Below are 26,317 nucleotides of genomic sequence, written 5' to 3' on the forward strand. Positions count from 1 at the left end.
ATGGCAGCTCCTAACCGAGGCTTACCTGTGCTGGCCGGAGGCTGAGCCAGGCTTGTTCTGCAGCACCTGGGAAGTGGCACCCTCTGGTGGTGGTATGCTGAGATGCTGGCGCTCATCCCTTTTCTCCAGAGACGCATCACTTTCCTACCATTAGCATCTTAAGAATTCTTTGGACTTTTTCAGAAGGGAGGTCTAATCGTAGCTAGACTAGCCCCTTGCTGTTTCCTTTCACCGGATTGAATTGCTAAGTCACAGTCTCTTGGGCTTTTACCTCCAAATCATCTTTTCTTCTTGGTCTTTTTGAAGCCTTCTAGAGCTTTGTCAGGTTACAAGGTTCTCACAAATACAAGGTCTCAATCAGTCTGATTTGCTGCCTTGTTAGCCCTTTCATGCCTGATGATTGTAGAGAATGTATGCCACTACATGGACCTATTTTCTTTTCCTGAAGTAAGGAACAATTTGATACTAGGTGTTTAACATAACTTTATTTCTGTTAAACGGTGTTCCCAGTTTTCCAAGATGTGGCAAACCTGTATTTACATTTGTTATCAATTCATCAGTTACCACATTTCTAATTTGATGGTTAGTAGCCAAAAGTCAAAAATAACAAATTCTGTATAACTTCCATTTTTAGCAGTGAAGCCTGGCACTGAACTACAGCAATCCCATTTTATTCAGTTTGTTTCCCATAAACATCTGCGAATCAGTATACGATCTAAAAATATGGTGTTCTTGGACTTAGATTGGCACTCTAGTATTTTAAAAACTGTTTTAATGCATCCAAAAGAAACAGGGTTATCTAAGACTAACTTATTATGTGGAATTGGTATGCCAATGTTAAGAAAGAAAATAATGAACTGAAAGTTACGAGATACTGTATATTATCCCAATTATATTTTATCAGTTAAAGCAGGTATGCTGTACAAACTAAAGCCTAAGAGCATGCAATTTGGTACAATTGCACTAAAGAAATTATTGTTATTTATGCCAACTACAGATCTGCAGTGATTAAAATACTAAAAATCCTTTCATTCATTGTCTTTAAATGGAAAATAAACTCAACACTATTTAAATGTCCTGCTTGTCAAGCCTACAGGTGTTTGGTTCAGTTACAAATCTGTTTGAATACACATTTACATCATTACATCCTTAAACCTTCAAACATATACAGAGCTCTCTGTCCAGGATTATTCATATTCAGTTCAATAACTGGGTATCAGACTTTTGCAGGGACTCTGGAGGAGCATTATGATCTCAAAGACAAATTTAGCTTTCCTCTGATGAACAGTTCCTGTGTTCGTTTGCGATTAGTTCTGGATTTTACTATAGACATAAAAGGGGATGCCAGCTCTTTATTAGGAACAGCTACACAAAGATCTTAAAGCAGCTGTGCTAGCAAACAAACACTGCAGCAGCTGTACGATGAATTGTTTGGGTATATCTTAAATACTGTGTGTCCAAATGTGGTTTACAATAGATTGGAAAAACATAGGTGAATAAACTTATGGCTGGACAGTCTAAAGTCATGACTGGATAGTCTCAAGGATCACAGAATTCAGGATGAGAAGAGGTAAGTGTGTCCCCAAAAAATTAATCACTAGCCAGTTCTACTGCAGCAGGTTCTGACAAACAGGATGATTATTCTCCATTAGTGTTTCATTATCACATGCATATTTTCCTTCCTAGCACATTTTTCATTTTGAAAAGCAAACAAAACCTACCCTAAATCCAAAGTACAATGAAACAGGCAACCATACAGTACGGTAAGTCTAGTTATCATAATAGAACATTCCTTTTACTATTTAGTTGTCAATTTTGGTCCATAAAATACAGAAACTTATGTTGAAACTCAGGATCTCATACACAAAGTGAACATTCTGGCTACAAAACTGTAGCTTCAGCAAGGAACCAGGAACAAATGTGATTCCCTTTTCTATCTTTCTCATTTCTTAGATTAGATTTTGGGAAGTAATAAAATTAGAGGGAATAAAGAATTACCTAATGACCCTTTTTACTATGATTTGTTTCTTTTTTTTTCCAACTGGAGATGGTTTTAACATGTACTGTTGTGAAAGCTGCATTGCTATGGCAACCCACTAAGAAAAAGAAGCACTGTAGGTATCTCACATAGATATTGACATGTAAGCACTCACAAGAGCTTTTCTTGAAAAACAACCACTTCCAGATTTTCTGTTGTTTCTATTTATATAACTTAGGCATACACTGAATATAAGTAATCTTTCTTTAATAGTTACATTCGCATCTAAGTGTAACTGTCTTAACCAGGTATGAACTCCAGCAATGTAAATTACAGGCATTTTAATTAAACTGCATCTCAAACAAATGTTTGTTTTTCTTCACACGGAAATAATGTAACCTAATATATGTATTTTATCCCTTAAGTCATTTAGATTAGAAGTTCTTCATTATGGTTGTAATTGTTAAATACCAATTTACATATCAAGTATATATAAATCTTAACTGTTCACATAAAAGTCAAATATCAAAAGTCTGATTATTTGAGTACTCAAACTTATATAGAAATGTTAAATGCTGAATCACTGCATGTCAACTAAAAGAATGACTAACAACTCATTAAACTGTATCTACGTATTTTTATTTTTTTTTATCAGTAATTTTCTTGTTCTGATACAAGCCTTTGCACTCATTTTACTGTCATGCTAGCATTACTTATCCATAATTAGAACGTGTGCTCTGGAATATATTTTTAACATTTTTTTTTTCAATTGAGCAATGACCTTAGTTATTTGCTTATGAGAATAAGCACAGAGAGTAAATATATACATATAAAACACCTTTTCAGATTGGAAGCTATATTAACATACCATACTTAAACAAGACAAATGCATTTGCAATCAGTAATTCAAAATAAGGAGTCCTTTAAACGCTACATTCAAACTGGAAGTAAATACATATCTGTTTTAATAATTTTCAGCTATAATACAAGACCAATTAGGCAGAACAATGGGACACAGAACTCTTGAAAAGTGCTTTATTACATGCTATAAAGGCAAATTTGAAAGGGAACTTAAGCATTCTAACACTGCAGTGGTGAACTGCAAGGCTCTTGGTCCACAGGAAAATAAAGGCCCTGCTTTTCAAGGTGCTTAAAATTTTGTTTATAATACAATGGAGAATTAATTGCCCCGGGCTGTGAACTATTTCAAAGCAGAGTAGAGCATTCTCTACTAGGAAATTCTCAGAACAATGCATTTGCTAGATCTTTTCCCTTTTCAGTTTGTACATCTTTCCTGCAGCCCCAGGCCTCATGAAAGATTGATCTCCCCTGAGAATCCACCTTTTCATTAGTTTGATCTCACACTAAGCAGTCATACTCTCCTTTATAAACATTAGGTGCACAGTAGATGCAACAGCCCTTTAATGTGGTATTCAGCTACACCGAGCACTCAGCCAGGATGAGGTAGAGAGACATACTTTGTTTTCCTACTTGAGAGGTAATATCTTGAGAAATGCCTGAATCACAGACTTTATGATGCTCAACTTGGGATGCTCTCCACTCCCCACCTCCTAAATGAAAAAGGGTATGAATGGGACATGGATTAGTTACAAGGATTGCATAGTCACCCTCTTATTTCTGCTTCAAGAACCATGCCAGAATTTTATTTGGAGTACCCAAGGAAAAAATCTCCAATTAGAAGGGTGACTTGAGGAATTGCAATTGTAATAACCATCAGTTTAGCTTACTTTCTATTCTTTTTGTGAAGTTGTTTGGGCACTCAATTACCAGAGCAGCCTCTAAGGAATCAATTTTATTTTTTAGTTAAGAACTTACCAGATTTCAAAACTAATGTCAGTAAAGTTATGTAGGCAGCAAAACATAAAGCATGAGACCCCAGTGGCTTTCCTGCAAATCATTCAAGGATGTTTGTTTTTTTGGACCTCTATGAGCTCATTTTTCAATTAGCTCAAATGGTTGATCTGGTACCAAATATCAACAGGACTTCCATTTGCTGGAAGTCCAAACAGCTGTAACTGTTGTTCTTGCCCTTATAGTTCCACACACTGTTTCATTTATGTTTCAGGGAAGAGAAAAAAATGAGGTCTGAATTCGTACGATTTGTACAATTTCTGTGCCAGGTTTCATTGGGAGATGAAATACAAAGTCTGCTGGGAACAGAGGATGGTAATTTAGTAATTCTGTCTCTTGGTACCTGTTTTGTTTAATAATTAAAGGTCCAATTAGCTTGCTCCATTTTAATTAACAATGTTCTTATTTTAATTAGTTACTTTTCCTGCATATACTAGCAATGAGAGAAACCACTGAGGGTACAAACAATGATGAACTTTTTTTCTTTTTAAATGTTTAAAACATTTCACAACTGAAATTCACTATAGTGAGAAATAAAAGAAGTGTTCTTCCTAAGTGTGGCTACTACTTCTACAGGGATTTTACCCATTAGTCAAAGATCAGCACATAATAAAGAATGGTAGCCCATTTATTTCCAAGCTACATCTCAAATCCAGCCAAAATCAATTACGCTTTTAAAAATGTAACTCTTTGTCAACAGTATCATGACCACCACGAATAAGCCTCTAGGTCACTAGCAATGAGGAAACAAAGATTCACAGTGCAAAACACACCACCCATCTGAAACTGCCAGGGTTACTAGTAAAGATTCAACTACAGATGTTAGTTCTGTTTTCATTTTAGTTTTCATGACTACTGAATGCCACTCTTTTCTCCTTAAGACAACTCTTTCTAGTAGCTGAGTGAGCGATGCTAACTGGTTGCTGCGGAAGAAAGTTCTGTACCATTGTCTGTACACCAAGCTTTTCATGGCCTAGAAAACTTCCTTGAGAAATATTGAGTTCATTAAATCTTTCTCCTTACCTCCACAACCCCAACCAAACCAAATAAATTATGAAAGTACCTGCCACCTTTTAAAGTTTTGTTATGCATTTTTAAGTGATACAAAATCACTTACACTTACTTGTAAAGATACCAAACAAGACTGTATGAGTTATGTTATCCATATGTAGTATATCACACAGCAATAGACACACACCAGAAAGTTTTTATTTGAATTCAAACAGACAAATTATAAAAAAAAGTGTTATCTCATTAAATAGAATGGCAAAACAGAAAGTCAGTCTTGGATCACAGGCAAAGGGAGTAGTTAAACTAGACTTTCCAAATCCGTATGCTAAGTCCATTAAAAATACTGTGCGCATTTGACAATTCTAAAATAGATATAATTATATGAATCCAGTTAGGGTTTGACAATTTAAACTTTAGTATGTTCCCAATTCAGCATAAATGCAAATGTGAAATTCAATCACATAATGGATACAAAGAGAATAAACCAAAGTCCTTTTCCTCCTTCAGTACAGATTAATTGCCACGCTACTTCATCATAGATTACTTTTCTTCTTTTCATTTACAGATGCATATAAATTCATAAACTTACTCTCAGCAGATAAAATTAAGTTGTCAAGATCATAATCAACCTCGAAGGTAGGTTTTGTTCTAAAAACTACAAGAGCAAGAAATACAGCAAAATGTGCAGTAAGTCCCCATATTTTGAATGACTTATTGCGTTCATGGTCATGATATGTAAAGCAGTGCATCCAGGTTAAGTAACCAGATGAGGTTTTATAAGGCAAGGCCATGTAATTTAAGGGCCTGATGAAATACTCCAATGGCATGACAAAAACATCACTCACTTCATCTGGATTAGGAGTGGCCTGGAATGTATCCTCTATAAATCCTACAACTGGTGTTACCAAGTAATTCATCTGAAAGAACAACAACAAAATAAACACAACAGAAGACACACTCAGTATGCACCGAGCAAAAGTTCTTTATTTAAGAAGTTTCAAATGTTACAAAATGAGCACAGGAAACTTTTGAAACATTTTTAACTGGAATGCAATTTAGTCCCTCAAGTTGCTAAATTGAAGCTACAAAGAGAAACTTACCTGAAGAACAAAAATGAAGTTTTTTGAAACAATATCCACTCTGCACTACCAGAAAACTGGTTCCACCAACACTGAATATTGCTACTGCAATTGGCAACCCATTCATTTACAATGACTTATACTCCAATGACAACTGCAGAATACAAGTCTCCTTGCTAGATTTCCATACAATAGAGAATCACAGTCCACATAACCTGAGAAGGTCCCTTTCAGCCTAAATTAATCCTGCTTTGAAGAGGATGTTGAACCAGATAGTTTTGATGTTATATCAAGCTGCTTAGGGCCTTGTCTGGATGAGTTCTCCTAAGACATATCTTCTAAAACAGAGATTATAAGGCCTATCAGGGCAATCTGTTCCACTGTTTGGATAACCTCATGGTGAACAATGTTTTCTTTGCATCTAATTTAAATGTCATTTGTTGCTCCTTGTGCCCATTGCCTCAAGGCGACTCTAGGATCATCTTTGTAACTGTTAGAGACAGCAACTGGATTCTCCACCAACTTGAAGCTGAGCAAACCCACTTCTCTCAGCCTTTCTTCCTATTCTGTTTGCTCCAGACCCTTCTAGCACCTCCATTGCTCTTTGCTATACTCTCACCAGTTTGCCAGTGTCTTTCTGGGATTCACATTTGGAGTCCACACAGGAGCAAACATGACCTGACAAATGCCAGAGAGCAAAAAACTCTTCCCCTCCTCTGCTGGCTACAAAGGCTGTGTACTTTAAGCAGCAGCAGTTATTTAGTTACAGGTTTGAAAAGGTCATTATCAACCTTACAAAAGCAAAGTACCCTAAGCTTACTTTCAAACGATATGCTGATTTAGACAGCTTATTGCTTACTTTATCGATTCCAGGCACAAGCCTACAGATGACTTCCACCTTCTCTGGCGGGAGTCCCACTTCTTCCTTGGCTTCTCGGAGAGCAGTATCAATTTCATCTTTATCGTTTTCTTCACTTTTACCTCCTGGAAAACACACTTCCCCTGGTGATCTTCTCAGCTAGAATTTAAAGGAGTACTACTGTTAAATATAACCAGTTTGTTTCATCTAAGAACTGCTTACCATTCGGTTTTCTCTCTTAAGCCACAACAAACAGCATAACCCCGTCCTTTTCTGACCTGGAAGCCATCTGCTACCATCCCACCGACCGGGGCTGTCCCCAGGGCACCCATGGGTGCCTCCCACCTACACGGAGCGCAGAGCACGGACACACACCTGCGGGGCCCTCAGGGTGAGCAGCAAGCACAGCCGCCCGGCCCGCACCACCAGCGGCAGCAGCACCGAGGCTTTGGGTAGCGGCAAGCGGGAGAACTTGTCGGCCACGTCCAGCTCCCTCAAGCGGCGCCTCGCCTCCTCCTTCGGGCATTCTCTGGAAGCAAACACACACACGCTGCGGCGCCCCGGGGCAAGCCCAGAGGTTGCGGCACCGCCTCGCAGCCGGCACCTTCCCCTCTCATCCGGCCCAGGGAGCCCCCCTCAGCCCTCCGCTCCCCTCCTTCCCTCCTTCAGGCTGCAGCATCCCCCGCGCCGGGGCCGGGCCGCGGAGGGCCGCTACCTCCCCTTCGCCTCCGCCTCCAGCTCCGCGGCCGCCATTTTGTCTGCCCCCCCGAGAGCGGCCTTTTCCCTTGCCTTCTCCCCGCCCTTACCCACTGACCGACGGCCGCTCCCTCCAGTCAGCGCGCGCGCCCGCCGGCTCCGCCTTCTGATTGGCGCAGGGCGCGCCGAGCGGCAAATTGGGGTTACCTCAGGGACGGGCGGCCATTTTGTGGCCTGAGGGGGGCGCTGATGGGAGGGCTGGGCCGGGCGGCTGCGGCCAAGGACAGGTCGACGGCAACTTCCCAGCCTTGTACTGCCCCGGGCACAGGCAGCTGACACGCGTACGCTCCCGCTGGGAAAAGCAGAAAGCCGGGGAAGGCTCGGCGTCGTGGCCTGCCAGCCAGCGCCCCCGCCCTCCCTCAGAGGGGAGAAGGCGGTGCCGCCCCCACTCCTGCTTTGGGTAAGGGCGCTCGTTTCCTCCTCTGCCAGGTGTAAGGAGCTGGTAACGAGACCCATGACAGCCCCCGACCGCCAGGAAAGCACCACTGACACGTCAGCCTTCTTAGCTGTTGCCTAGGGCTGTGCTAAAAGCTGAGTGGCATCAGCAAAACTTCTTAAGCACAGACTGCTAGCTTAGTGCTTAGGTGCACAAAAGCAAAGAAATAAGGTCTCAAAGCCTGTTTTAATCATTTACTGTAGGAAAGAAACAACGAGGCGTCAGCATCTCAACGTTGTTGCAGTGTCTGGGCCGTATAACGGCCAGTTCTCATTAGGAGCAAACAGGTGGCTCGCTGAAGTATTTTCATGTGATAATGGTTTATCACCAGGTTTAACAGCTAATAATTTGTTTATTGAATTTCAACTAAGGTCACAATAATGTGAGGAACGTGAGACCTCTTCCCTCAGCAAACAATAAAAATAAACACCACATAAAGTGACATGGAATGCTGACGTACTAATCTCACTTTAATTACCATGATGGTTATTTTTTCCAGTGTTATCCAGGTGTATATATTTTAAGTAACATAATTTTTTTATACAATGTACATGATGTGTTACTTATTATAGTAAATAAAAGCCCAGACATAGTTATATACACATGTGCAAGTCCTGGCAGTATCTCCTATGATTCCAGTAGAATATATCTATTTTATGGCCAACATTTTGTTAAGGTTTCACTGAAACTTAATCATTCATGTTTCTTAAGCTGTTTCACATAACATTATAGGAAAAATATACAAAAGAGCATCCTTAGGAACATGCAGTTCTTCAGTGAAACAGTCATGAGTAGCAGGTTACCAAATTCATCCACACACTGTTACTCCAGAAGTCTGACATTACTGTTATATTTCTCTTTGGCTTTCTCTTTCAGAATGCAGATGTGCTAAAAAAAAAAAAAAAAAAAAAAAAAAAAAAAAAAAAAAGTACAACTTCAATTATTCTGTACCTTCAAATAAACACAAGAATTATTTTCAGTTTTATTCATGGTTGTGTTCTAATATTGGAACTAAGACATTATGCTTTGCGAGTTGGGTTGCAACTTTACTAGCTGTAAAATTGAAGTGTTACTATTGCTTCAAAGTTCATCTAATTCACAGAGAAGTGTATTCTGGAAGAGGCCAGTTTTGTTCATTTATCATGCCCTTCTCCACACTGCTTTGCAATAATGCAGATTTGTTATGTGTCTTCTACAGAACTGTTTTTTTCTCAAAGACTTTCAAGTGAGACACTTTTCCACTTATCCGTATTTATGAAGATGCTTTTAAACAGTAGGAAGGGGAAAAAAGATCAACTCTTTCTATCAGGGTCTGTTTACTACTCAGTGCAGCATAGGGAGACTATAATGGAACAAAGTAAAAAGGTCTTGAGGTGCATGCTTTACAGTGTAGGAAACACCTTCACACACAGTCCAGTTTACTACCATTCAAAATTTTTTACTAGTGAAATCTTATGCTGCTCTTTTCTAATACAAACATGAAATCAACACCAAATTACAAGTTACTTTCTTTTCAGATGGGGCCAGCAGATTACATGCTGAAAAACATCTTGGAGGATTCAAAATACTGTACAGAAAGGCTGAGCCACAAGACTTGTAGAATAGATGCATAAAAAGGTAAGGCATGAACATGGTATCATGCATTTGCATTAAACTGCCATCTTGGCATATTAATAATGTTGTCACTCTTTTAATGGAGGCATCAAGTCAGATTAAAAGTTTTATTAATTGACCAGAATCTCCTAGTAGAAACTAATATTTTCTGCTAGTTATCTGTGCTAACACTCACATACATAACAGTCAAAGCACACTTCTGTGTACTTACATTGAGATCTCTGAAGTATTCGTTATAGTCAAGAGCATATCCAACCACAAACTTATCTGGAATTTCAAAACCTATGTCTGTAACAAAATGCAACTCTTTTTTATACTTAGGTTGTGTAAATAGGTTTTAAACACACAGTTTGTATTCAACATGTGCTTCTGCTATTTTAGTGTAACACCTAACAAATATTTCATCTTGCTTTCAAGAAACTTCACACACTTAACACTAAGAATCAAAACTGTAAATTGATGAGAAAGGTTAGACTCTACACCATCAGTTACTATTACTTTTAAAGATTTATTTTTTTTCCTAAAATACATAATTTAAAACCTACTTAGGAGGCAATCCTTGGAGAAGAGACAATGAAGAAGATTTTACTTATGTAAAAATGGATGTACTGCAATTCATTTTTCACTTTGAAAACCAGTTGAGTTTGAACCAGAGTCAAAACAAATGCCTTCTAGGGTCAAAGCCAAACAATTCAGAGTTAATGTTTGATTCTCTTCCTGGTATCTAGCAATGATTAACTAAAACTACATTCAAAACGAACACCAAAAAAGTTATCAAAAGGTTACAGCAGGGGACAGTTGGCTGTCAGCTTTAAGGCATTTATGTACTTTTTCTTCATTTCTTTTGGCCTTCCTGAAACATGCATTAATTTTCATTTATGAAAAGTGGCATGAAATGAAAAGATGAAGTCTTATTTTGGATAAGCAAAAAAATGCAATATTTACAGTCTGGTCTATAGCCTGGACTTCGGTATGTCCTTTTGATGAGCAAGCTGTAAGAAAGAGGAGAGAAGGTTATGGTTTTAAGATGTCTTATTCCAAACTGTATACTTCACTTCCTCCCACCCATCCCAATAAACATCTACAATTGTGCAGTTAAAAAAAAAAAAAAAATCATTATTTAACAGATTACAAGTTTCTTTCAGCCTTATAATGAAACAATAAATTAAGGCTCTGATCTAGGTTCATTCTTTCAATTCTTTTCATTCTTTTTTAGCAAACTAGGATAGTACAGACAGATATGTTCAAGTGGTATGTAAAGATTTTAGTGGTGAGGGAAGGAAGCAAAAAGGCAAGCTGTCAGTTGACGCTATGACACTACAATTTCTGCAACAAAGTCATATTCATCCTTGATTTTCCTGGGCATTTCTGAAAACACTGTGAACCTACTGGACAGTTACTAGGAGGAGCATAAAACCCAAAAAACATGTTTCCGAAGCATCATGATTACTTGTGAGAAGAATTATTTGGGAATTGTCTTTTAGACAATTGTCTTTCAGATGCCTGCTCTAAACGCTCTAGGACACCGGTTGAAGTCATTTTGCAGCTGTTGACAAACACTTAGACTCTGCAGACTCACACATCTAAGGATATCGAGGGGGGGAAAAAAAAAGTCTTGAGTGTTGTCATTCTAGTATGGAGGCAGCTAGAAGGTATTAGGGAGCCTATGGAAAGAGATGAACTTTCTTTCAAAGATAAGAAGGAGAGAATCAGGCTTTGAGGACCAAGCAAAAAAGCTGTGAAGCCCTTGTTACTGGTTTTAACAATGAACAGATTAGTATACGTGTAAGCTTCCCAGTTTAATAAATGTTTTGTTTTTCACCAGCTGTTATAAGAATTGTTTCCTGCTTTTACTACTACTTCCCGCAAATCATAAAAAAAAAAAAAAAGGGGGGGGGGGGGGGAAAGGAAAACAAACCCGCATACCAGCATACCCTGACAATTCAGCTGAGTGACTTTTCTATATCTTATTAGTAAATGGATGTGTCATTATACCTTACAACTTTTACCATCTTTGGTTCATTGTCTTTTAGTTCTGAAAGTAGTGCCTTCATTGTTCTACCAGTCTTAATAATATCCTCAAAAAAAAAAAAAAAGAAGTAATTTATCTTCCTAGTCTGAAAGAAAAAGTATACTATCAGTGGATTAATTTAAAACATAAAGAGCAGCAACACATTAACATATCTGCATACTTTAATTTACATATAATTGTTTTATGTGCAGCAAGCATTAATTTGGAAAACAGGTTAAAAAAAACAAATGTTACCCCATGCCCCAAAAAAGACTTCAGTTTCTTTACTCACCTCTACTACTAACACATTCTAGATCACATAGAGAGAAAGAAAATGAAAAATAAAAGTGTTACATTGCATCATTTCAGTGAATTAAACAGCCAAAAAGCATTTGCAACTTAGTTGTAACTGAAGCTGATAGTGCAATCAATTTTCAAAGGAACTTGTCACATAATAACTTAGATTTAGTGCTTTCTCACAAGTCTTTTGGAAAGTGTTTATAGAAACTTAAAATATTGTGAGAAAGCCACTTATACCAGGTTTTATATAATATTTATGTATAGCAATAACATTCTGAGAACATATCGCAAGAGTCAGTTTAAGATGGAGGTTGTGATATAAAACAGAACAGGATCTTTAGAAACATTCAGTACTAATCATGTTGTTTCCACTGAGATGGTGGGAATTAATGTTTTATCAAGTGTAAAGTTTTAAACTAGCTTGAAATGTCTGTAAATATGTAGTACCAACATCTTAAAAGCGGACTTCCTGAAAGATACAAAAGAACTGTTCTTTCCTCTGAAAAACTGAAGATCCTAGTTCATACCTTCCCATTTAGTGTAGATAGTTCTCCAACAATACTCATTTTTTCTGTAGGTGTATCCTAGGAGAAAGGAGAGGGGAGAATTCACATAAAATATACTCAAATAATTACCTAGTATTTCTATGAATAGCTGCTATGCTATAGCATTTCTATGAAATGCTGCTCTGGCTCTTCACCTGACAAATGACACTTGCAACTACTATACATGGCACTGGCACTCCTTCAGTAAAACAGCTTTTAAGTAGTTGAGAGCAAGACAAGGGTGTGAAGCATCAGTGCAGACATGTTTGCATGGAGCACTTCTGAACAAGATTACATCCATATTCCTGGAATAGACACCATTGCTTTCAGCTACTTTTGTTACCACAGATTTGTTTTAGAATTCCATGAAGTATTTATAGGATATTGTAAATTGTTGTATTTAGTATGTGATAAATTTTGATCAGCGCACAGCACTTGAGCCTTCAAAGAGGGAAGAAAATAAAACAGAAAATATACCACAAGTCATTGCTTTACTGTAGTTGGCTCAGGCAAAACATACCTCTTCCCCAACATTCAAATTACAAAAACAAATCTTTCCAACATCATCTGTAGGAACAGAAAGTAATAAAGATGGAGACAATAAGCAAGTCCCTGATGCTTATTCTCCCTTTCACCAAAGAGTGCCACATTAAAGAGAATAGAACCTATATGAAAACTTTAGGCTCAAGAAGAGGACATTGGTGACCCAACATTGACTTTGTCACATTAACGGTCTTCTATATTTTAATTCCACTGAATATACAATATCCCTCTGATCATTTGGGCAGATCAGTAAGTCAGTTTATTACATACTGAAAAGCAACTAAGTTTTTTTTGAACAGAATACATGCGTAAACTCAATTTTCCTGGAGTTTTCATGTAAACTACTAGTATTCAAGATGATAATAGATGGGGAGAATCAATTTTCCAAAGAAAAAGAAGCTTGCTTACACAGTAGCTTTTTATTCTCACAAAATCCACAGTAATGGGGACAGATTTATCACCATTTTGATTTAGTGCTTTTATATGGTCCAACAAATCAGCAAAGAATTTATAGCCTCCTTTAAGGACACAGAGTGCAACAATGTGGTGGTTTCCCATATCTTGCATGATATCTCTAGCCAAGCGTTCTGTCCTGGGGGGGAAAAAAAAGCACAACTCTTATAAAAATGTTCTGTTTATTTTTATTTGTCCATATATTAAATAATGCCCAAGTTAAAATTCTGATTATTTTTTTTTAATAGCCAGTAAACTGTGTCCAATTAAGACACTGAAAATTTAGTGAGAAACATGCAGTTAACAAGATGACCCCTACTCCATTTGACACACAGTTGTTGATGTTGTTGATTCAAACTGTACATCTAAACAACAAAGAACATGAAAACTTGAACATGAAAACTTAAAGATATTTGAGGTTATATTGTAGAGGATTCCTCTACAACCCCTTCACCAGGATTGTAGAGGAATCCTCTCCATGAAATGGCTCTTATATTAAACCCCAGAGCAGAACTTCAGTGTTAGAACTTCAGGGTTTCCATGTTTCTCATGGGCAATGCAGAGTAGGTCAATGATCTCTTCATTTGAAGGGAAACTAATCGTTAGCATAACTATCACTGTTCTTTTTTACCCTCATACCTGTCCAGGATGACTCCATGAGGAATGAAAACTCTTTCTAAGTCTTCTTCATAATGCTTAGGAATGCAAAACAGGTTTTTATTATAGCCACTCTCTTCATCTTTTATCTGCAAGTAAAAAGGAAATACCTAAGAGGAAAGACAGAGCCATACAGGAAAAAAGCTTTTCCAGTCTCTGATAGCACAGACTGTTTACTTATTTAAGACAACTAGAATATATAAGCATCATTTTATTTGGAGTACAAAAAAAGATTATTATAAGAATAATCTGTAACACAATAAGCAGTTTTAAAATGCTGCTTTCGCCCCTCACCCCCCAAGATTCCCGTCTCTATTGCATGCTGCATAACTGCAGCTTACATGCAAGGAGCACAGTACACGTGCTTTGAGCAACATCCCTGTATTCCCCAATCACAGCACTTTTCACGTTATTTAATGTGCTTCAGCCTTATAATTTGCTTCTGTAGTTTTAACTTGGGGTTCTGTTTGCACAGCAAGCTAAAGTTCAAACCCTGCTGCCAGTGTATTTGGCTTCGTAGTACAGTCGATGAGAAATATCAGAACTGGTTCAGCTCAAGTGAGGACTAAGCTTTCTCCATGTTAGTGTAACTATTAAACAAAACTAATCTTGAGGCATACAGGTATGCATAGTGATGGTTACTTATATTTACCCCAACAGCACAGTTGAGTACCTTTTATTTAGTTAATAATTGTGCTCATTAAGACTACTTTGAGAAAATAAGAACTACTACATTAGTATCTTGTTTGCTGCTATGTGCAAAGATTTATTAAAAAAATTACTACTGAAAAAAACTACTGAAAGTTCATAAACAGAACGTTAAAGATTGCATCAGTGTGAGCACCACATCACCATAGCAACATGCTGCATATACCTTACAGGCTCATAAAAGCTTTTTTATTATGGCACATGCTAAATAATAATACAACATCCCCTTATGATGATATAGTCTACTCACCCATAACGAAGTAAATATAAATTTTTAAATCACGAGCTTATACCATGGAAATTAGTTGTTTAAGTGGGATTCATTCTCATTTGCTGTTCAGTTACTGATGTAGGTAGATTTCTTAGTTTTAAAGTGGGAAAAAAAACTACAGCAATTACATACAGTGAGATCCATAATCAAGTATTGTTTTATTAGCACAGAATGAAAGCATATTAATATAGATACATCAAAGTCAAATACATAATGTTATAAGTGCGTAAACAATTGAGATTATCTGTTCCTAAAGCCAGATTTTCTCATGAGCAAATACCAGAAACAAGGCATTTAATTAGTCAATATTTCCAAAGTTTTATTATTTTTGCTGAAACCAACCTCCCCCCATTCCCAAAGCTCCCCTCCATTAGATAACCAGATATAAACACATTATGTTTTCTTACCTGCAGTCCATGAGCCATAATCTTACTTGAAGCTATATTATCAGAAAATGAGTTGATGTTATTATTGCAGCTTGTCTTACTTTATTTTTGACCTGCTTCTAAAAGGTCAGAATTGCTGTCCTTACTACAGGAAGCATTACTTCCTCTATTAATACACTGACATCGCAATCCTAGGTTCTTACTTAATTAGATTAACCAGAAATAAAGTAGGCATTAGTCATCTTGCAACCAATCAGATTAAAGATTGTGGAGAATGAGGGAGATGCAAAAAGGAAGCACATGAATTAAATTAGCTGGAAGGACTAGGTAGGATAGAATTTTTTAAATTGAGAACACAAATCTGAAAATTGCTGTAGCAGGTGGTAATTCAGTGGTATATATGTATAAGGTAGTTTTGTATACTGATTTCTTACACAACATTTGTATGTTGACTTGCCATCAAAAATCATTATTTGAATAAACAAAGCCACATTTTTAAAGATGACTTGAAGCAGACATCTGCAGCTGTTGAGACATAGTGAACTCAGGTCATCCTTCTGTAGAAAGAGAGGGCAATAGTTCCACTACCATGCTCTACATCATTCAAGATCAAATGACATTGACATTCACTGTAATCTGATTATTGTTAATGTACCAAACTGCAGTATTATCTAGGATTAACATGAAAGTCTTAGATTTTAAAAAATTAATCCTACTAACAAAATGAGCTAAAGGCAGTTTGTGTACAACACGTTACAGAATGTTCTTACCAGATTGGGTACATTTTATTAATTCAACTAGTTCAGTGTTTTCTTGGCAGGGAGTGGTGAGGAAGGGCTTGTTAACAAAAGAAGATTTTTCTCTGTGTCTTTGTAACCTTACAGAAGCTCTTCAGATCATGGATGATAAAACTTGAGATGATGCAGGAATGCTCTTTGAAATGGATTAATAGGTATATCCACATTTGTTATTGATACATTAATTAGCAGTACTATTTGGGAATAATTAATGCCTTGAGACTATTCGCCCCCCCCCCCCCCCTTTTTTTTTTACACAATTAGCATTACCTTCCTTTTATGAATTCTGTATTGTTTTTCCTACCTTATACAAGTGAACTCCTTATGTTGTGAAAAGACATGCTGTTGTAATTCCTAGCATTAGACACTCCTTTCTAACAGGTAGCAAATCAGATTCAAAAATCTGGAGACTCTCCTCAACAAACTGCTTCTTTGAAAAGAAATGAACAAAAACCATACATGCAAAACGTAATACAAACATATATTACCTTTATAAGCTTTTGTGGAGGAAAAAATAAAATTAAAAAAAAAAATGGGGGGGAGGCTCTCAGGCTTGTTTGTATGTTTCCTTGTGCTCACTTAGCCCTCTCCTGGGCTTTTGAACACAGTGTAGTTTAGCTGTCCTGAAAGCATTTTGGTGCTCTAGAGAGCCCTGTCAGGATGATGCCACAACAGAACGCTTTGTGCTGCAATATCATCCTTACTGATTCCCTGCATATCAGTCCTACAGCTTTATATGACTGGTTCTAAGAATTAAAATCATTTAAAAAAAATTACCCCCAAAAAATACACTTAGTGTAGTTTTGCTAAAATCAACAGTATGGGTGAGATTATTTGTTTTAAACCTCTTTGGAGGGCCTAGTTATTGATAGTATCATCATTTGCAAGTTCCAGCAGTCTAATGGCGTTTGGAGCACAGTTACTGAAATTACACTGAAGAAATAAATAGTGTGCATATCAGATGTAATCTATAACACCCAATTTTGAACAGTTTCTCTGCCTTTTAATTAAATGCTCTGTTATTCTTTATACTGTGTCATTTTTGGCATACTTAATCTGTATATAGGGTAATTTTGGAACACATCGCACATTCTAGGTGGCCTCCTGTCTGAAGAAAACACCTAAAAATATCTGCAAGTGTAAAATGTATGCATTTTCATCTTTATTAAAATACGATCTCTGTTACGTAAATTACTTTTATAAATCCTTGAAGTCATCAATTGACACAAATTTGATTCTGTGTTACTCACATTTTTATAAACCATCCACTGGACCCTGCAAATTCTTGTCTCCTTTAGGCACCATACTGTTTGATCTGTTTTGAGCTGGACCCAGTTCTAAAGTCCCATTTAGTCTTGTTTCAGAAAAGGATTGCAGAAAATCCCTCCCACTGACTTTATTTCTGAGTTTTTACTGCATTGGGAATGTTGTGTGAGCTACAAATAAACAGTGACTTCATAGCTATAGTCCACGTTAAGGAAGGGCTGAAGAATGTCATTCATAAGGGCCATATGAATGTATATGCATGTGTTATATAGAGTTATATTGTTATTAACATTTCATAACAAATACTGGCTTCTCTTTGGAGAAATTGACAGCAAAAGAGGCTATTGTTGTGATACTGCTTTGCAACGTGGACGTCAGTTCAGCTGAAATGAGATTATTCTCATTAAACTGGGGAAATAGTTCTATTCTACTAAAACCCCCTAGATGAAAAATGCCAAATAGGCAACTGTGTAGCCTCCAAAATCTTCTGAAATGATTGATGAGGCATAGTCAGGTCAATAGCCCATAAGGGGGAAACAAAAGGTCTTGGAAACTCTAGTAGACTTCGAATAGAAAAGTTTAGCACTGGGAAAAATATACAATGTCATTAGACTTTAAGGTGATTCAAGAGTTTTCATCTAATTCTGAAATTCAGAAAACTTCTTCCCAGATCACATTTATATGAATAAATTTAAGATTCTTGATAAATTCTATGAAGCCCTGACAGTAATCACACACCATTATCACCAGGCTATTACTTGAAAATCCAGTCAGTATGTTAGTGGTCTCAATTAATGTTGGGCTGAAAGTTTGCATTATGAAAGTCACTGCTGCAAAGGATGTTTTCATTGTCACATTCTGAAAAAAAAGAAAAATTTACAGGTGAAAGGTTCATACTAAGACAGCCCTTTGTTATTGCTGAGCAATGAAAATAGAACATAGCCAGTTGTCATCCTAAGGTAGGCTCTCAGTTTTAAATAGTACGATCATCCTCCCACAGAAAAGAACAAATAGTTTAAGTATATATATATTTGTTCTATATAGCAACCTTGAGTTCAGCATTATAAAGTTAAATGTTTTGAGGAAACCAATGCACCAAACAAACTGGGTATCAATATATAGCCTTTCTCTAAAAAGCAGGATACTGAAAATGCCCTTAGATATAGCCCATACAAACAGCCTGCAGGTTAATTTGATCAGCACTAATAGTTTGGTAAAAAAGCACAACCAGTCAGTACAGAACAATACTGCTTTTGTAGTTGTATTTATTCTCTGAACTATTGATTCAAAAAGTAGTTTTTCAGGACTTTATCTTGCAGTTTATGTACCTCTAAGATTGCTAAGCAGTTCTACATTTTCTTACAGTTTGAAGTAATTGTTCTTAAGACTGCTCCAGTAATTTTAAAGGTCCTCAGGAAACAGAAAGTAGTTAATCACTTTCAGGCATTTTTTTCTTAATTATTTTAAGCAAATACATGACTTTGGATGCGTTTTACAACCGTTACATTACTAAAACCTACAAATACAACATCAGAGAAAGTGTCCACTAGAGGGAAGCCTCTACCACGGCAGACTACTTGCCAAAAGCAAAAAGAAAACATTTTATGAAAAAACTTTCCAGACTAAGAATCTCCCTGTTCAATTAATACATACACAGATCTCCCACTGAAATACAAATACACTCAGGTAATTTAAAACAGCCCTTTAAAACATTTAGACCAGTTTCTGAACATGTATCATGGTGGGTTACAGGCAAGCTGCTCTAATTGGCCCCACTCGACCCATGGACTGTGTGTTCTAAGCGGCTGATAATGCCTTAAGCAATGTTAGTCAGTGACTGATGTGTTATTGGGAAATCTGATTAATATGCTGTGGAAATATCTCGACTTCAGTGATTTGGAGCCCATCCTAAACCTGTTTTTGTTGGACACTTGAAGTCATAGATAAGACCAGCTGCTAAACTGGTTTGCTAAAAAGCTGTTTGGAAAAAAACACACACATCTGTGACAATCAGTGCATGTTCACAATTAAAAAGAAGCAGCAATTTCACAATAATAAGTCTTTATTATATGTCTTGTAGTCTACTCCTGTAGATCCTATTGCTCCTTTACCTAAGAAGTTTCATAGGTATGAACCTTCATACCTCCCTTGGCTATTTTCTGTTCGGTATGAAGATTTTTTTTTATTATTTTTTTTTTTTAATTGAAGCATAAGTCATCTAGGTCTTGGCCAATATTGGATATCAACGCATGTCATGCAAAACCTCTTCTGCTTTAACAGCTCCTCTAATATCCCAGCATTAGGCAAACACAGACTGATCAATGGCAAAACTTGAAGAAAACACCCCAGTAAAAAGTGGCTCAGATTTAAGTTTGAATATTTGTTGTAAACACCCCAATAGAATAGACAAATCACAGTTCTGAAGACTTAGACATTTTGATTGTTGACATGGAGGAATAATATTAACAAAACCAACAAAATTATTAGCAGCCATGAATTAAATGTTAGAGTGACTGTATGAAGTAAACCCTTATATACATTTTTTGTTGAATTTATTTTGTAGGTAGGAAAAATGTTTCAGTCTCTCAGACTGTCTGTACCAGAAAGTCATTTCTAGAGAGAATCTGGTTAGGATTGGGTGAATAGAGCACAGAAACAAGGAGTCAGGACTCCTGGATTTTATTCACAGCTCTGACACACAGTTTATTTGCTGTATGACCCTAGCCAATTTATTTTCCTGACTGCTCCTGTTGTACCTCTGACCTTCCTATGTGCCTGCTTTTCCCCCGTTGTCTTCTGTAATGAACTGACCTTAGTTTTCTGAGACTTCCCTCCTGTGTGCTGTGCAGGTCATTGTTATTTTTGGGAAAGTGCCGGTTAAGAAACACTGTTGCTGTCATTAGCTAGTGGTCGAATTAATGATTTGAAAAAGATTGTTATCTTTTTACTTGAATGTTAAAACATAGTTGTTCTAGTTTAATATGTCAGTGAGCAAACATGAGTTTTTCCAGAGCTGCCATAGTGTCCAGTGCGTCTCCCCCTTAAAAGCTGGCTGAATTGTTTTACCTAGGGAGCAATGGGTGGTCTAGGAAGAGCTCTGCTTTGCTCTTGGGGAGCAGGACTCATCTTCACTACAGAGATATTTAATAAAAATATTTGTTGAACAATGGCTTTAGCTGAGTATGTGATCACAGCTGTTTTATTTTAGCAATGGAACAGCAATAACAATTAAATCCATATTCCTCCTTGGATATTTTTCCTGAATTCATTCTTAGTGCAGTGAAAGAATTTGGTGTGAATTGTAAAGTTAAGATAGAACTGCATGTAGTTGATTTAGGATTACTTGTATTACCCTTGCATGATTATTCTACTGCTAAAGACCTTAAAATGCAGGATAAAAGTACATACCACAGAGATTCCACAGTTTAAAATATTCTAATATTCTTCTTTCTTTGAATCACTATTTTTAATTGTTAACAATATTCTGTTCCACAAAGCCACACTCAGCTATAGAAAAGCTAAATGCCATCTTTCCATAACAGCGTGTAAGAAAAATGTGGACTATGCATTTTGGCAAAAAATTAATAAAAAAGGTCTTGTAAAATGCCATGCAATTACCACAGTCAAATAAAGATAGCTAATCTCAATCTTGATTTTATAAAACCAGCTATTTCACTGTTGCCAATGTTTTTTGTGGAGACATTGCTTAATGAGATGAGACTTCTGTATGCTCTTGCTTAGAAAAATGTTACTGCTGCTACTTCTGTTTACTTATAGACAATTCCAGTGGTTGTCAACTTGCAGTGAATCCCATTGCTAGGCTACATTAGCTGTGCCGGCTTGACCTCAGTCTGAAACGGAAATTAAGTGATGGTCTTTCTTTAAAAACATGGTTTCATAACACAATGGAGGGAATGAAGAGAAAGCTTCAATTACCGATTCCCACATTCTCAATTCTTTCCTCTATCAATCTGATAGCATAGATGACTTTGGAAGGTTTACGTTATTTTAAGTATGATTTTGATACGGGTGCTGCACTGTTGAAAAGTTGGTAAACCTTGGTAAATGTATCATATGCCTTTTCCATACTACTGAAGGCTGCCTTCTTCCATTTACAACACTCAGGTGTCATGCCTTCACTCTTCTTGCAAGTCCCCTTGTATTCTACTAATGAGACAAGAACAGTCCTTGTCTTCATATCCTCTTTTTCAATGAACTAATTTCCACCTTGGAGCTCACAAACAGTATTATAGCTTTCACATCATAAAAGCTTGCTCAAATCTCTCTCATCAGGTACCATCAGTCTGTTCCTTCCACCCCTTCTAATTTCTCTCCATTCACTGAGAGAACTCCACAGGCAAATGTTAAGGCTCTCATTCTTTCTACCCTCCCGGCAGCTTTTGACCTGGTTGCTGTCTTCCTCCTTGAACACTTGTCCTTGTTTTGCTTTTGATTTCATTATCTCCTTCCATTCAATGCATTCCAAACTATTTTCTCTTGCATTTTCTGCTATGTGGGAAAACTAACAAAAATAAGCAAAGTCTACTTCCAACATTATTCGCTTTTATCCCCATTATAGATAATAAAAAGTCCTTCTTTAATTGGAAGGCATGGTTTATACCTTCAATGCACACCACACTGTTTAAAGAGCTTGTTATATTACTTTAATTTTTGATTTGTCACTGCAATGAATGGGGTGAAATACAACCTGTTGGAGTTACTGTACTCAGTTATTTCTAGTGGAGTCCTCTGCAAGCAAAAGCTTCCAGAGATTCTGAGTACAGAATCAACACATTTCTCTTCTGCACACGTACCCTAATCCAGGTAATTACTTTTTCCTTCAGCCTTACATAGCCTATATCACAAAATGGCATATTTCCTATATATTTAATACATACATTTTGTCAGCCTAAAAATAAACATGGCTTGCTCATGGTACTTGACAGCTTTTATTGAAAAATGACAAAGTTTGAAAGATGGTATTTGGGAGGCTCATGTTTAGGTTTGGAATTCTTTCAAGTAAATCCTGCAGTGTTAATAAATTAATTTAAATTTCTCACAGAGCATCCTTAGGCAATTTTATTTTAAAGGCAGCAATTCTGAAAGAAAATAAGTTGTCAGCACAGATATTTCTGAAATTGACTTATTTGCCCTTTCAAAACCCTTTTGCTAGTGTTTAGAAAATATGCAAGAAAATCATCAGTGTAACAGGAGTGTCTTCAGCTCTGCTTTCCTTTTGCAGTGTGGTGGCATCATTCTAACCCACTGCAAGGACAGGTCTTGCTTCTGTAATATGTAAAATATAGTACAGGTTAAGTCCTCTGTCATACAAAATTGTACGTGAAATATTGATTAATTCTATGCAACACTAACATTTTGCGTAGGACAAAAACATATTTGCTAGAAGCCACCTCATCAAAATCAGTATTTTAAATAATTTAATCAAATGAGATATACAACTCAACATCTCTACAGATTCTAACTTTGTACTGACAGCCAACTTCTATTTCCAATTCATTATGTCTCAGATTTTCAGGCCTAGGTATTTAAATTACTTGCATGTCCTCTTTAATCTGACCAGAATTTGGAAAATGAGTGTGTAGCTTTGTGGTACACAGATAATAGCAGGATAAATAAAAGACTTTTAATGAAACACATTGTTTCAGAGATCTCTTATGCTATTATAATGACTTCAATCTGTGGGAAAAATAATAAAACTAGAATTCGAATTGTTGGAAATTAACGCAGTTCTACTGTAATTAATTTACATCTGCTGTACAATGTGTACGCTGACAATTAAACCTGGAATTAATAATAATCTATAGTTAGTCTCAGATGATACTATTAAAAATGTAATAGTTAAAGGTTGTGCTGCTTGTTTATGTCAAATTGTTTTATTTGAAAGAGATTGACAACATCAAAATTGTTCGTGTATGAACAGTTCTATCTACGTATATTTATCGAGCTTTGATGCCAGGCTGGTATTGCTGTTATATGCCTGAAACTCAGTGAAATTAGTTTCATGTTCATTCTCACAATGACAATGAGTATGTTGAGTACATTGATATATTCAGTAAGACCAATTCAGTTTTTTTTTTCCCAGTTCTCCTAGAAGCAAGGAGCAAAAAATTTGTATATCATCCACATGCTCTTACAAGCCTATTAAAAGGTAAGAGCCACACAAGTTTTTATGGTATAATGGACACAGCAACTGTTTTTTAGCTCTGTTCAGCCATGCTATATCACAATGCAACTAGAAACCATGACTAATATTTACCCTGCCCAAGTATTACTGAAGGCCAACAGCATATATTCTTTGCACTTTAACTAGTCTTTTCCTGATTTGAGTGTATGCCACAGCTGATAAAACTAATAGCAAAGAAGGGTCCACCTTATGTATCATTGTGCAATGCTCTCATATGACATGGCAACTTTTCTTTTTGCTTTGTTGTTCTTAACATACATTTCAGAAAGTGGCATCCAGTATTAACTGAAAAAAAAAAAAAAAAAAGAAAGATGACTTTGTAGAATGAAAATATGATGCAGTGGTAATCACGAGAAACCATAACGCAAGAGTGTGGGCTCAGATGCTGGCTGAAGATCACTCAGTCTAGCCACAAATCTAAAAATGCACCACTGTATGGTAAAGCTGGAAAATCTCATACATCTTGGCTTTTACTAACAAAAAAGAAGAAAGTTAAACTCCTGGAAGACAGCTGTGATAATTCTGGTCATTTCCAGACATGTTAAGTTTTCATTATAGTAATTATTCTTTTAATTATCTTCTTAAGCAACTTCCATTTTAAAACATCCACCATGATTGGCTTTTCAAAAAATTATTTTAAGCAGTAGGGGTCCAATTTAGGAAAGCACAAAACTATGCATTTAGGGCTATCCCTTATGAAGTCAATTGCTAAAACCATTCTTAGATTTAGGCATGTATTAAAATTTCAGTCTGTCTTCAATCTTGGAACTAAAGACATTAAAATGACTCAGACACAGTAAACTTGAACTGAAGAAGTCTCATATGCAGCTTTGCAGCCTTTCATCTTCTAGATACACCTCTGTGACAGCTGCACTGTGGAGTGGTAGAAGGTAGGGTTGTCTGGGTGTCATTGGTAGGAACTGAGAAATTAAAATCTTTGAATTTTCAATAAAAAGAGAGAAAATCCATCAATTTCTTCCTCTATTAGTATTTTCATGTGTTAACTTACTTAAAATATAGTGAAAATAGTATTAATCTTTGCTGAAGTCCCATAATTTTCATATGCTATCCTTTTTTTTCAGTTGCCCTCACATAATACCATCAACATGAAACATACGTTCATGTAATCTTTGAAACTACTACAATAGTTGACCATCATCTTTTATATGCTCATTCTATCAAGCTTATTGTAAGCTTTTCAAAAGTTAGTGGAACACAGCATACTTCTACCTCAGCAAAGGGTACTCAACAGCTTGAGCACTCCAGAACGAATTGAGTTCTCAGAATATCTGCTTTGTATTAACACTTAAATTAAGCTTTGAAATATATGCAGAAGTAAGAATATCTCTGTTTCCCACCTCACACTTGCAAAAAAAACTGTTCAATTTGTTTTCTAGATCATATGAAAATGTGACATTCATTAGACATCAGGGAAAAAGTAGGGATCTTATAACTGTGAATAACCACCGATATAAGGTGTAAACTAGCAAACAGTAGATAAAAGAACAAGGATCTGTGATCATACTTCTCAGGCTTTCTCCTTGCCAACTGTATTGTCTTTTCAGTCTTACTGAAATTATTTCATACTTTTGGATGTGAATTTACTTTTAGAGTCTTTGATTATATTCAGAAGGGAGTATGAAAGTCCATCTGAAATGGTATAATAACAAACTGATAAAGACACTGCTAGTATAAGTATGCAACAGTGAAGCTTTTGTAAGGATAATATGGTACATATAGTCAGTCTATCCAGGGGGAAAAAAAAAAAAATCTGTTAAAAGAGAAGTAAGTTTTGGACAGCTGAAAGGTATAATAGTACCCCTAAAAAGCTTAAAAAGCTGTGTCAGTGGGCTCAAAAAAGACTCCTGCATTGAGTTATAATACACAGTATGTTGTTTTATTAAAGTGTATTAAAAAAATAATTCATGATCTCAAGCTGTGTTCTGTATCTGGAAGAAATTGAAAGATAGGCTACCAGGGAGCAGTAAGAGACTGACAGCTGCTGACTGAAGGACAAGCAGCCAAACACAATAATGTAACAGACAGGGCAAGGGCCTCACCAGCCAGAGCTTAGTCCTACAGTACCTCAGTGAGGTGAGCAAGGCAGGTCTGTGGATAGCAGCTGGGGTCAACCAAGAGTCCAGAACATCTGAAAAGGTCACAGTGATGAAGCAGGTGCAAGGCCAATTTAGGAAGTCAATCTACAGGTCAGGTGATCACCAAGCAACCCAACAGATCCAGCTGAGCTGGAAACAGGCACACTTGATACAGCTCAAAGAGGTACTGAATGCCCAGTCTTGAACTTATATGGAACCCCTAGGCCCATGGGCAGAGGGTGTGGGTGGAGGCTCCAGGTGAAACTGGTCATGGTATTAAGGCCTATTGGTGCACCAGAGCACTGACACAGCCTACATCTGCAGAAGGCTTTGTATTTAAAGAAGCCCAGAAAAATAATGTTTAGAGTTAATCAACAAATAAAACTACTTGGATCCTTGTCCCCATATATGCTGGGAGAGCACTAGAATGGTTATCTTACTGTAGATAACCATTCTAGGTAAATTCAGACAGAA

General features: G+C 36.8%; 2 protein-coding genes across 6 annotated transcripts; both read right to left on the reverse strand.

Annotated features, from left to right (window-relative positions):
• Positions 1-2,186: 2,186 nt before the first annotated feature.
• Positions 2,187-8,026, reverse strand: NUDT7 (nudix hydrolase 7). 2 transcript variants are annotated; one of them, XM_068693493.1, is made up of 5 exons: positions 7,515-8,026; positions 7,175-7,328; positions 6,800-6,958; positions 5,707-5,778; positions 2,187-3,549 (listed from the first exon to the last, which is right to left on the reverse strand). In XM_068693493.1, the coding sequence occupies exons 1-5, from the start codon at positions 8,009-8,011 to the stop codon at positions 3,466-3,468; spliced, it is 966 nt and encodes a 321-aa protein (XP_068549594.1). In that variant the 5' UTR covers positions 8,012-8,026; the 3' UTR covers positions 2,187-3,465. The 2 variants fall into 2 exon arrangements, with proteins under 2 accessions (XP_068549594.1, XP_068549593.1); XM_068693492.1 differs by lacking the exon at positions 2,187-3,549 and having other exon boundaries at positions 5,038-5,778.
• A 414-nt stretch (positions 8,027-8,440) lies between these two features.
• LOC137861895 (hypoxanthine-guanine phosphoribosyltransferase-like) lies at positions 8,441-18,557 on the reverse strand. 4 transcript variants are annotated; one of them, XM_068693496.1, is made up of 9 exons: positions 15,501-18,557; positions 14,097-14,203; positions 13,413-13,596; positions 12,444-12,500; positions 11,909-11,926; positions 11,601-11,683; positions 10,551-10,597; positions 9,817-9,872; positions 8,441-8,879 (listed from the first exon to the last, which is right to left on the reverse strand). In XM_068693496.1, exons 1-9 carry the CDS (start codon positions 15,516-15,518, stop codon positions 8,814-8,816), a joined length of 636 nt encoding a protein of 211 aa, XP_068549597.1. In that variant the 5' UTR covers positions 15,519-18,557; the 3' UTR covers positions 8,441-8,813. The 4 variants fall into 4 exon arrangements, with proteins under 4 accessions (XP_068549597.1, XP_068549595.1, XP_068549598.1 ...); XM_068693494.1 differs by having other exon boundaries at positions 9,817-9,893; positions 15,501-16,154; XM_068693497.1 differs by lacking the exon at positions 9,817-9,872 and having other exon boundaries at positions 15,501-18,552.
• Between the last annotated feature and the right edge of the window lie 7,760 nt (positions 18,558-26,317).

Source organism: Anas acuta, chromosome 10, assembly GCF_963932015.1.
Source record: "Anas acuta chromosome 10, bAnaAcu1.1, whole genome shotgun sequence".
NCBI lineage: Eukaryota > Metazoa > Chordata > Aves > Anseriformes > Anatidae > Anas > Anas acuta.

Bases quoted from the DNA above. Each gene is read 5' to 3' on its own strand.
- LOC137861895 (XM_068693494.1), bottom strand. The intron at 13,597-14,096 runs GTATGAGGGTAA...TTTCCCCCCCAG, and splicing joins CATGGAGTCATCCTGGACAG to GACAGAACGCTTGGCTAGAG. The intron at 8,880-9,816 runs GTAAGTACACAG...TTTTTTTTTTAG, and splicing joins AATACTTCAGAGATCTCAAT to CACATCTGCATTCTGAAAGA.
- NUDT7 (XM_068693492.1), bottom strand. From the start codon at position 8,011: ATGGGTCTCGTTACCAGCTCCTTACACCTGGCAGAGGAGGAAACGAGC. The intron at 7,329-7,514 runs GTAGCGGCCCTC...GTTTGCTTCCAG, and splicing joins GAGGCGGAGGCGAAGGGGAG to AGAATGCCCGAAGGAGGAGG. The intron at 5,779-6,799 runs GTAAGCAATAAG...TTGTTCTTTCAG, and splicing joins TTGTGCCTGGAATCGATAAA to ATGAATTACTTGGTAACACC.